We start from the raw sequence: 12176 nt of genomic DNA on the forward strand, positions 1-12176 counted from the left end.
TAGAAACTCCTGGAAAAAAAAAAAAACCCAGGTGGTCTTATTGTGTTTACAACATGAGGAGAGAGGAGATATTAACTGCACAGAGAAATAAGAGCACAGCGAGTCAGAAGGCACTCAGAGAGCAAAGACCTCCACCCGTGAGAATATGAACCGGATGTCTACAGAAAGCGAAACCATTTCTTCCTCGGCTCATCGTCTGTTTGCGTGAAAATGTTTGCCTAAATCCGTCCACAAGTTTTGGAATTTTGATGGATGACCATGGCGCGAGACCATCAGGTCAGATTGGCCACTCTGCAGCCTTTATGACCAAAAGAGCTGCTTTGGCCCCTTTTTCTACAAAATAAAATCCATTTGGAGTTGCATTATTCAACCTTTAAAACAAGGATAACATGGCTGCTGTTTCTTGACAACAACCTAGAACATGGGGCATGATTTTGTTTTGTAGTTATTTTAGCAGATTTGTCTTTTTTTTTTCTTTTCAGGATTTTAAGTCATTTCTAGTTGTTTTAGCTCAGCTTAGCTTTTTTTTTTTTTTTCTAAACACAGTACTTCAAACTGATTGTAAGTACAATTTTTTTTAATTGAGTGACTATTAACCACCTGCATGTGTGTGAATGTGAGTTGTATTATCAAGTCGGGAATCTGCAAAGTGAAATCGTTTAGCTTTTTTTCAGTTCTTTCCAGTTTGTTTGAAGGTGTCTTCCTTCAAGCCGCACGGCATTCGGACCAAAATCCATCTATTGACAAGCAGATGGTATTTTTATCTCCAGACCTTCCCGCAGCCAGGACATCGGAAGTTAGAAGCGATAGGATTTTTTTTCTCAGAAGGAGTCGAGAAGCAGATCCGTCTTTTTACCTCAAAGTTTGGTTGGTCGAGCGCCTGTTTCGTCCCGCTGGAGAGAAGACATCGGACCCAAAGTACCTTCAGATGGTGTGTGAGCATCAAGCATATTTCTTCTGTCAGTCTGATAAAAAAAAATAAATCCACAAATAAATACTGATGAATTGCTTGATGATTAGGCAAATTTCAAATCTGATTCTTCACAAGAACTGTTCTTAGTCGGTATTTTGGCTAAACTTTAACATATCGATCCCTTTTGGTTTCTTTTTTATTTGATGTGTTTTGTCCCATAACTAACTGTGGCATCATGTATTTGAAAAAGTCCAAATATTCAAAATGAAGTCCTTCAAGAGAGAATCAAAGAGTAACACGTTTTTTTTTTTAAATGACACTTTTGTCCTTAAGAGAACAAGAACAACTTTTTTGTTATAAATAAACGATCAAAGATATAGATATAGATATAGATATAGTTTTTATAGTTATAGTTTTTATCCTGTATTGTAACCTGATGACAAAGATCAGATTGTCGAAACTCACTGCACCATCATCTGCATACGTGGACAACATTTCTCACCAACAGACACCGAGTGCAATAAGTTGACGGAGTTCTAAGTGTGTGTGAAGCTAAGATAAATGGCTATAAAGTGGTATCGATCATGTCACGTTATCACACAGTGAAGACAAGTTCAAAGTCTCGGCTAAAAGTAAAAGCCGCGACAAGAAAGGAGATTATGAAAGTGGAGTGGGGAGCGCTTCGCACATCCTCTCTTCGACTTTGCCTCGGGCGTTTGGCTGGTGAAAGAGGAGCGAGTGTGTATCGTCAGCGTCTGTGTGTGTGAGTGTGTGTGTGTGTGAGGGAATCTCGGTGGGGCTCGTCATCCCGATGAAGCCGATCAAACGAAGGGCTGCTCTTGTCTGAGAGGTTAATGAAGTTGGAGGGTATTGATTCTTCATACACTGTCAGCGCGCAGGCGCACACGCACACACACACACACACACACACACACACACACACACACACACACACACACACACACACACACACACACACACACACACACACACACACACACACACACACACACACACACACACACACACACACACACACAAAAACAGTGGCAGAGATGAGTATCATGGGAAGGGGCGCCTCACGTCGTATGAAAAGGGAGGGCAAAAATGAAGAAATGACACCGGGGAGGGAGAGAGTGTGTGTGCGTGTGCACGTGTGTGTGTGAGTCAGAGGGCACTCCAGCTGTGTGTTTATCCTGCACCAGGGAAGACTGTCAAGTCGAGATGACGGAGCAGACGACAATGCAACATCAAAACACACAGTCAAAAGCTGTGTGTGTGTGTGTGTGTGTGTGTGTGTGTGATGATTTGTGCTGAATAGATGCACAACAGCGTCTCTGTCTCCAGGAACGGGGGTGGTGGCGGTGGTGGAGGGGAGTCAGCTTCTACCTCGTTTGATGAAAATGTGGCATTCAGTGGAGTCAGCATCCACCTCATTACACCCGTGTGACCTTGTGTGAAATGGATCCCCCCCCCACACACACACACACACACAGCAAAACCTCATTTCACAGCAGTGTTCTTGGCCGGATTTCTCCCTACGAGGCGCTCTTGTGTTACCATAAACAGATATTTCTGCCGCGGCGTTCGGAGGTCAGCGGCCCAGGCCGAGGAGACCACCGGAGGGTCCAGAGGTTACAGCTGTGGTGGGACCTGGACACCCTCATCTCCCCCGTCGCCGCCCCTCCCCCGCCCCGTGCTGAAAGCCCTTCAGCCTCCATCTGGCTGCTCTTACATAAGTGCTGAGTACGTGGCTGCTCTGCGAGTGCGGATTACGCAGACGACGCTGACGTTTGCTCACGTTAGCGAGGCCTGAAGGAAGCGATGTGGCATTACTAATAATTGGCCCTATTTACACAACAACGCATCAATTAAAAAAAAACTAAATTGTCGGATAAAGAAAAATGTGTTCACGCTGCAGCAGCAGACACACTAGCAATGATGTAGTTAGTATGCCTGGCCATGAGGGGGGCGCTGTTGCTCATTTTTTGTAACAAAATCACACAAACGTGAACAAAATTGAGAAAACCTGACATTCATGTGGACTGATGACGAATTAGATGCTATTAGAGGTGAACCTCAACTATAAAACTACTGATATGGACAATAAAACTAGAATACTGTGTGACTGACAATGTGCAGAATATAAAGACCAAATTAGTAATTCTCATAAACCCATATTCAACCATTCATCCATCTGTCCTCTGTACATCTTCATCAACTAGTGGCAGGCTATGCAATTCACCCCTAGACCTTCAGTAGTGCTCAGTCTCAATCAATTCACCCCTCAATAACTTTTTATGGCTATAAAAACCATGTTATTATGCAGACATGCAGTATGAAGAGCTGTTGCACAATGCATATATACTTGTGTAGCCAGAATAAATGTCTTCACTGAAGAAACAAACACGGAGTGCACAACTCTCCTACTGCAGCTACAGCTGCATGAAAAATCAATAATGACCTCATGAATTTGCAATACTATTTAGGAAAATAGCAATATTTTACTCACCAAATAATACCGATTACTTGTACACAAAATCCATCCTCTTTTCTTTCCTCGATCAGAGTTCAATTACCCCGTTATACAGATTTTCTGTGTTTCAGTTCCATCAAGAAGTTCTTTTGATCACCATTAAATCTTTTGCTGAAACTCAAGCTGTCCTGTTGTATTCTGTAATGAGTTTTAATTCACTTCAGGGCTGAAAATGAAGCAGTGGACATGGGGATGGTCACCACTATGTCATGCCCCCAATCTGAATCTTCCACGGTAGGAAGTGGAGGGCTCGGAGTTCAGCTGGACGAGGCTGCATGTAGGACATTCCACAAACTTCTGGGGGTTGGGGAGGGTGAAAAACATCAGTTTTTCGTGGTCTTGAAATCCTGTGTCTGGTAAATAATAGAGTCCAGATTCCTGCCGTGGTGTTTCCGGTAGTGCACGAGAACGAGTGCTGTGGTGCGTTCAATGACCTCTTGAAAAGGCCGTCTTGAAAATGGCTTCAACAATAAATCTACAACAAAACCCCCTTTGTTCTCCCTTTTCAGCCATTGTCGGTTGACAAAACCGCTATTAAATCAACACGACTATATTTTTGCTCGTACAGTTGCTAAAGATGCAGTCTACCAACTTTGGCTAATAAACTCTCTGACTATCCAATCAGAGGGCGTGAATACGCTGACGTCACTTGCTAGAACGCCTGGTGCCAACCTAAAATCTGATTGGTTGAAACAACAGCGTGCTCGACATTTGAACTTACTGTGAAGGTCTCAGGCAGATTTCTTTAACCTGGCAACAGATGATGACTGAAATGTGATTGGTCAAAAGCTTTAATACAGAAATACACGCCAAGAAGCAGGGGGGAAAGCTGTGCAAGGAAGCGCACAGACCATTTGGTATTATTTAGAAAGTATTCATGGACAGATTATATAAATCTTAATTTTAAATATTTCTCTTAGGTCAGCAGAAAAAGCCTTGTACACCCTGGCAGCCCGCCACTGTTATCAGCATATCACCTGTTAAAACTGAGCTGTTTTACCATTACCGTATTTTCCGGACTATATGTCCCACTTTTTTGTTGGATGGTAATTAGACTTATATCAACAAGTGAAACAGACACCAAAATATACTGTCATGGACCAATAAATGATCCTGTGGTCTACAGGGGGTCAGGTGTTGGTCTACCTGGAGGTAGGGACAGCTGGTGGTGAGAGGACACACACGCGCACAAACACACTTACTTAAAGTCCCTGGGCCATCAGTTGTGAAGAGAAGGTGGAACACGCCCTCTGGTGGTGGAAAGAAGAAGCGCATAGGAAGTTATTAAAAATCAGTTCTTGGTTATAGATACAAGTTACTGTAAAAAAAAAAAAATCACATTAGTTAGTTGAAATAGTTATGTTTCTTTCCTTTATTTGTCTCAAACAGGATGTCTGTATTCTTTGCTATGGGACCACAGGGAGCTGTGGTCTTTTCCCAGCATGCATTTCACCATGTGTCTGCATCACTTGGTAGTGTGGCTTGTCTTTTAATTGCAGGGATTATGGTTCGATTCCCCTGGAAACTGAACAATGTAACCGACTTTGTGACTCTGAAAGACACAATTCAAAGAGTGAGTAAATTGATATGAGAACTAAGTCATCAAATATACCAAATTCTGATAAGAAAACATGCAAAAAAAAACATTTCCATAAAATGCAGCCCTATCTATGTATTAATACATCGGCTGAAGTCTTTACAGAAAATATGACAAAGAACTCGAAGGTTTAAACCCCTGAATATTTGATAGAAATATCCAGATCCGGTGAGGTAATTGCAGATTATTCAACAAATCAATAATTGTGTTAAATTTTATTATTTCAGTCCTGATCAAATCTAATCTATCATATATATGGATTCGAGTTCTGTCTGATGACATGGATTGGACACACAGAGCATCACAAATGACCACAAGCAGAACGTCAGTTGCCCACAAAAGTCTCTTTAATTGATTGTTAAAAAAAAAAAAAAGAGTAAGGCTGGAGTCACTGTTGGAGTTACAGGATAGAGTTTGTATGCAGAGGGAGCTCCTGCCGGGTTAATGATGAGCATGAAGCAGACGACCGAGGCCCGAGCCCCTCTCCGCTTCAGCTCCCCCCAAAAAAACCAAAACAAAACTGATTGCTTGAACAGGCTGCAGGGTCACCACACTCAATGGTGTGTGTGTGGGGAAACGGTGCATAGCTGAGTACAGTCACCCAATCGGGGCGAGACGCCCACCGGCCACCGCACGTAGATCATAATGTACAAAGATACATTCTCAATAGCAAAGGCTCAATCATTGTAAATAAATACTGAAATGGCTAAACTGCAATAAACATTTCTCTCTCTCTCTCACACACACACACACACACACACACACACACACACACACACACACACACACACACACACACACACACACACACACACACACACACACACACACACACACACACACACACACACACACACACACACACACACACACACACACACACACACACACACACACACACACACACACACACACACACACAGTGCAGTGTAGTGGCACACCAAGGCCAGAAACGGTCAGAGAAACACCCACATGAGGACCGACAGAAAAAATAAAAGGTCATAAAAATAGACTTGAAACACTTTTAGTTTATCAGCTTTGAGAAGGGACGTCTCCAAACATAAACACGGTCGGGACCAAGTGGCCCCGAGCCCGGGTCAAAGCAACACGTTCAACACTTGTCTCACCCTGGAAGAAGAAAGAAAGAAAAAAGCTCCAAATACGAAAGTGGAAAAATAGATTTTATCTCTACACGAGGATTTCTGTTAGAAAAAGCGCCTGGTTTCTCTCGGCGGAGGCGGACGTGCTGATGAGAGGAGCCCTGCTGCACCGCACACTCACTGCTCCACCCTTGACCTTTGGTAGCAAACGACATTCTTCAGAGGAAAAAATAAATACTCTTGAACTCGGTCCTCCAGACCTAAGGCAAGTCTTCAAAGTGTCTACTGGTGGTGACTGGGGGGGAACTTAAAGGGACAGATACGCTTCTTCTTCATCATATGTTGAGAACAAACTCCTCAACATACGATCAAACGTTTACAACACTCTGAATGTGATGACATCACCATGTCACCGACAAGCGCTTCAATGGCATCGCCTCAAGACGTGCTATGACGACATCACCGCAACACATGCTTCAATGACATCACCATGTCACACCTTGATGACATCACATCGACATGTGGTTTGATGACATCACCTTAACATGTGCTTCGATGACATCACCAATTGCTTCGATGGCATCACGCTGACAGGTTTCTTGATGACGTCCTCTCGACACGTCTTGGTGACATCACCTCAACAGGCGTCTCGATGACATCACCTCACCACAAATGGATGACATCACTTTGACACCTGTCTCGATGACATCACCTTGTCAGTAGGTTGATGATGATGCATGATGTCATGAGCAAAACCGTCCTTCAAATGTTTATGCAACAGAGAAAAGTAAACTAAAACCAATGAGGCTGGTGTCAAATTACAAACAGCATAGCGGGTATACAAATGACTTATGAGTGTAGCTGACCTCTCTGGAGGATGGTGTTGCCTCCCTTCATTATTCATGACATAATCAATCAAACCATGAAAATAAAGGAGCTGAAACCATGTTGGGGAAAGTTTTCTTGCCGTATTTTCTGATCAGGGAAGCAGGAGTGAAAGCTGCTAACTACTGTACAGCTTCTGGTTTGGCAAACTATCATTTTGTCCAAAATAATATACCTTTGGTCAACTTCCTGGAAGCTGGCCAATCAGAATGAAGGGTGCTTTTTAGGAAAGAGCCTCTTCAAGAGACGGACGACTTGCGAACTGCTTAAAGGACTAGAAAGATCATAGTTTGTCGTTTAACAGCTTCAGAGGACAATACATAACAATTTGAATTAGAATTAATGAGATGCAGGATGTGATGAGGTTCTTGGCATCACCTGACTCACTACTGCCACCAAGAGCACAGAGGTGGGATTACTCAAATCTTACATATTTTACCTGAAGATTAAAGATCTTTTTGAACTCAGGATTTTGTTGGTGAAGCTGCAGTTTGTGCTTCTTGCGCATTAAGGTTACATTCATGCTCTCAAGCTAACCATGCCAATTCAAATACATATATATATATATATGATGAATGTAATGGTAACACACACACGGCACAAACCCAGCTGTCAGTCTTTCTGGATCAATTTGTGACTTATTGCTTTTGAGCTCACAATAAGTGACATTAAACACGGTCTGCTCCTGCTACATCACTGGCAGCAGGGGGGGACCCTCAGGTGATCTTTTCTTAAGGTTATTTAGAGTCCCGTGTGAGGGTGAGAGGAGGAGCTGCTGCTGCTCAGTGGGAGCGTGACCTCAAATCGTGATAAAAACAGGAGGAAATGGAACCGATAGAAACAAAAAAAAAAAAAAAAATCATTAAACAACACGCATCCAGGTTATTGGTGAGAAAAGCTCTCTGAGCGGTTCCTGCTTCGTCTTGTTGTGGACTGAGGAAGAAAAACAAAGTGCTGATTGAGGAGGAGGAGGAGTCTGGACCGAGAACGACCCTCCTCCGCGGTCCTGCAGGGGTCAGAGGTCACTCTTCGGAGTCCAGGATCTGCCACACGACGAGGTGGCTGCGCTCGGCTTTAGCCAGGAAGGGCTGCAGCTTGAGGGGCGGCGGGTCCGCCTCCTCTGCCTCGCCGTCTTCATCACCTGCACAGAGAGGGGGAAAGAGAGCGTCATGGTTTAACGTGGTCTACACGACAACGCTTCAAGTGAAAGCTCATCATTTTTTATGTTTTCGCTTCGGAAAAGTTTCATGTTTTTTTTTTTTTTTGGTGCCGTTTGTTTTTGCAGTGAAGCCACGCAGACTTTCACTCTCACCCATCCTGAAGTCGATGTATCCTTCTCCTCCGCTCATCACCAGCGTGGACTTGGTTCCTTCCTGAGTCGTGGCGTCTGCCGCCTTGTCCCCCGCCGCCTCGCCCCCGCTGGACGCCGCTGGAACTGCGTGACCTGCAACACGAGGAACCAGAATCATTAAACGCGGGACCCAAGAGGAAAAAAACAAAAACAAAACCTAACTCCTACTATTTTTTTTCCTCTCATGAGTGGTCCTAATACTCTTCCCCAAGAAAGAAAGAAATACGACTCATGTACACATTCAAACACAAAGAAAATAAAGAAAAAACTGAATTAATGGGTCAATTTTTCTTTTAAGAAAATGGGACAGGAAGAATGAAAAAAATGTAATTCTAAAAAATGAGAGGAAAATAATCTGTGGACTCTTGATTAAAAAAATGTGTGCAAATGTTCTTTGTGAGGAGTAAATGTGGCGGCTGAAAGGCCCCTGAGTAACTTATATAGTGGGTATTTTCTCTGTGGTAGTCATGATCACTTGGTCATTTGCTTTCTCTGACTCTTTGGGTGTAGTTTGACAAACTGACCTGGAACGGCGGTGAAGAACTTGACAGCGTCTCGGTGACCATGGAAACAGAGCTGAGCGTGAGCCATGGAGCAGTACGGCACGAAGGTCCCGGCCTTCACCTTGTCGCTGCTGTCGTCTCCGTACACCCTCACCACGCTGCCCGGCTGGCTGCCCGCCGCCTTGGCGGCCTTGTTAGCTGCTGCTGGAACAAAACAAACCGTCAAACTGTTGAGAGAACGGCTCAGTCCGACACTGTGAAGCCTCAAAATGATTTCTAGAAACGTCTGTGGCTCCTCCTCTCCAACTATCCGGACCTTCTGTCAGGGGGATGGAGATGATGACGCCGTTTCCAGTCCCGATCCAAAGACGACTGCACGACACCATGAGGGCTGTGATCCTCACGAAGGAGAAGCCCAGTTTGCCCGTGCCTGCAAGAGGAAGAGGAGGAGGAGGAGGAGGAGGAGGAGAGGAAGAGTCGCATTACAATCAATCCGAGCCGACGGTGTCCTGGAGCTTCTTCAGACTCTTGGACTGACCCAGCATCTTGCTGACGTAGGGCTCGATGTCCACGTCCTGCAGGTGCTGGTGGGTGTGAGCGTGGAACAGCCTGAGGGTGGAGTCCAGCCGGATGGACACCCAGATCCCGTCGCCCATCCAGGCCAGCTGACGCACCTGGCTGTCCTTACGGGGATGGGCGTCGAAGGACTTCTGCAGAGGACAGACGAGAAGTGAAGAAGCCGGACAAATAATTCAACCACATTCTATAAAATGTTTCCTTTTGTAGTCTGATCGAAAAATATGCGACTTTGAGCCAGAGCTCCGTGTCAGCGTACCTCTATCTTCATGGCTTTGGGGTGCACCACGTGGATCTTGTTCCTGTAGCCGCACCACACCCGGTCGTGCACCACGCTCATGCAGCGGATGGAGTGGTGAGGCCTCCCCAGGTCCAGCAGGTGGTAGTTGGTCAGGTCCCACTGTCCATCTGATGGAACAGAGCAGAGATCCGATCGGCTGATGGACTCTCTTCATAGGAAACGATTTGTGTGTTTGTTTAACTTACCCTCTCCTCTGTGGAAAATGGCCAGCATGCCGTCGGACAGGCCGACCAGCACGCGTCCTTTCACGTGTCTGTATTGGGGAGGAGAGAGCGTGTGTGAGAGACAGACACAGCAACGGGGCGAGGCTGCCGTTGGTTTGAGTGAGCTTACACGATCCCGAGCACCGAGTCCTTCAGCTTGATGGAGTGGAGACATTTCCTCCACTGAGCCACGGAGGAGTGGACGTAGACGCTGGAAACACAAAGCCTCATCTCGTAAACAAAGGCTTGTTGAAACCAACACACACGAAAAGTGACTAAAACCCTAAAACGATCGGCAAGAAGCATTTTGCTCCACCAGATTCCCACGGTCTTCCTCTGCGTGGTTTCAGTAACTCACCATCCGTTCTGAGCTCCCAGCCACATGGTGGGCAGCACGCTGCTCATCTTGTCCGCCTCCTCCCTCATCAGGTCCTGCTCCTCTGCGCTGGGGTTCGAACTCACGCCGTCTTTCAGCAGGTCGCTCTCTCTGCTCATCGGGCACAACAGGAGACGCTTAGTCGGACCAGCATGTCTTTATGTGAGTACAGATCGAACCACGTAAACATAAAGGCCCAAACGAGGCCGTTTGGAAATCTACCCTGGGAGAAAAGTTGTAAGAAGCCTCAACATTGAAACATGTAAGTAATTTAAGGTATTTAAGATCCTTCTCCAGGTTCACCTTGTTACAAGTTATTTCCTTTTCCAAGAGTTAAATAAAATAGTGGTACACGCAAGCAATATATGTAATGAACATCTGAGATGTTGGTGTGTTTTATTTCAAATGTTATTTGTTTACTTTATTTTTTAACATTATTTAGTTGTATTTTTAATTTATTTTAATTCTATTTTAGAAATTTTTTTGGGAATTTTAATTATTCTAGATTTCAATGTTATCAGTTTTATTTCAAAATGTTATTTATTTTTTAATTTTACAATCTTATTAAATTAGGATATCCATTATTGTTTAACCTATGTTTCAATGTTATTTTTTTAATTTTCTAATATGTTATATCTTGTTCTGCACTGTGTCTAAGTTCTCCTTCAGCAAATATTCAACTGTCTGATACAGTTGAATCTTTGTCAGATCTTCTCCACAGAGTTTCTGATAATGTTGCATTAAATTTTGTGAGGAACTAGAACAGGGGTTCTCTTCAGAGCCGCCTGGCTGTGGTAGGAAGCCGTGCAGGTCACAGTGAATCAGCACTGCACCGGGTTATCCTCTTTCATTGTTTTTAAACAGCTTTACATTTTCTCCCAGGGCAGAATGGAGCTGATAAACAGAGACCGGAGGGTTGAGTGTTCTACAGTGATTATTTAGAATTACATCTTTCACATCAGACTTGTGGGCAGTAAACGGTTTGTATTGGACTGATGTGGCTGCAGGCCGGTCTCTTTATAGTTGACTTGATCGACTCGTTGCAGGATAATATCCCCGTATAGCGTCATGTTGCTGGATAACAGGCTCCCTGATGTTACCTCTGGGTGTAGTTGGCTGGAGTTTCCGCCGTGTGCTGCGCTCCGAGGGGGTCGGTGAACACGTGTTCGGTGTAGGCTCCCCTCAGGCTCTCTCGGTGGTCCGCGGGTCCTCTGCCGGTCTCCGTGGCCTCCGTTGCTTCCTCGGCCGCTCTGAATTCTGCAGATGAGGTGCGGAATGGTCAGCGAGGCCGTCTCACAAACACACACAGCAGAGACGTTGTGATCCCGGGCAGCTCTCAACCTGTTGCTACATCTCCTCCCAGTGGCTCCGCGGTCTGAGGCACCGCCGTGGCTCCCTCGGCCTCACAGCCCACCACGGTGATGCCTTCCAGGACACCGTCTCCGCCCGCCGGGCTGCTGCTGGTCGACAGCGTGCTGCCGTCGCTCACCGCCCCGGCCTCAGAGGTTGGAGAAACCTCCTCTCCGGCTGGATAGTCCGTCTCTCTCGCACCTGAATAATCAAACATCAGAAAACTCAAAGAGGAGTCCGGTGATAAGATAAAAACATGTCTGCACAAAGAAGTCCTCTCTCGTACCTGGCACGCTGGCGATGCACAGGACGTGAGAGTCACAGACGAAGAAGCTCTCCAGGATGTTCCCCGGCTGGTTGGCGTCGATGACAACGGCCTTGGTGGTGGACTGGGTGCTGGTGCAGATCCACACCAGAGAGGACATCTCGTCCTGGTGCCGCAGCTCCTTCTGCTGCTCCTGCAAATACAGAATCAAGTGAAAACA

The 12176-nt window shown here is 45.4% G+C and overlaps 1 protein-coding gene across 2 annotated transcripts in view; it reads right to left on the bottom strand.

Annotated features, from left to right (window-relative positions):
* Nucleotides 1-5379: 5379 nt before the first annotated feature.
* Nucleotides 5380-12176, bottom strand: part of spag9b (sperm associated antigen 9b) — a 30025-nt gene continuing 23228 nt past the window's right edge. Inside the window, exons 18-29 of one of the 2 annotated variants that reach the window (XM_080464515.1) lie at nucleotides 11978-12149; nucleotides 11683-11892; nucleotides 11442-11598; nucleotides 10324-10452; nucleotides 10096-10176; nucleotides 9948-10015; nucleotides 9721-9869; nucleotides 9424-9595; nucleotides 9202-9315; nucleotides 8907-9086; nucleotides 8344-8475; nucleotides 5380-8172 (exon numbers count right to left, since the gene is read on the bottom strand). In XM_080464515.1, the coding sequence (XP_080320641.1) occupies nucleotides 8054-8172; nucleotides 8344-8475; nucleotides 8907-9086; nucleotides 9202-9315; nucleotides 9424-9595; nucleotides 9721-9869; nucleotides 9948-10015; nucleotides 10096-10176; nucleotides 10324-10452; nucleotides 11442-11598; nucleotides 11683-11892; nucleotides 11978-12149 (1683 nt within the window). In that variant the 3' untranslated portion in view covers nucleotides 5380-8053. Of the gene's footprint in view, nucleotides 8173-8343; nucleotides 8476-8906; nucleotides 9090-9201; nucleotides 9316-9423; nucleotides 9596-9720; nucleotides 9870-9947; nucleotides 10016-10095; nucleotides 10177-10323; nucleotides 10453-11441; nucleotides 11599-11682; nucleotides 11893-11977; nucleotides 12150-12176 lie in introns of both variants that reach the window. The other variant, XM_080464514.1, reaches the window with a different exon arrangement.

The sequence above is a fragment of the Lipophrys pholis genome (genome assembly GCF_963383615.2).
Source record: "Lipophrys pholis genome assembly, chromosome: 1".
In the NCBI taxonomy this organism is placed as follows: domain Eukaryota; kingdom Metazoa; phylum Chordata; class Actinopteri; order Blenniiformes; family Blenniidae; genus Lipophrys; species Lipophrys pholis.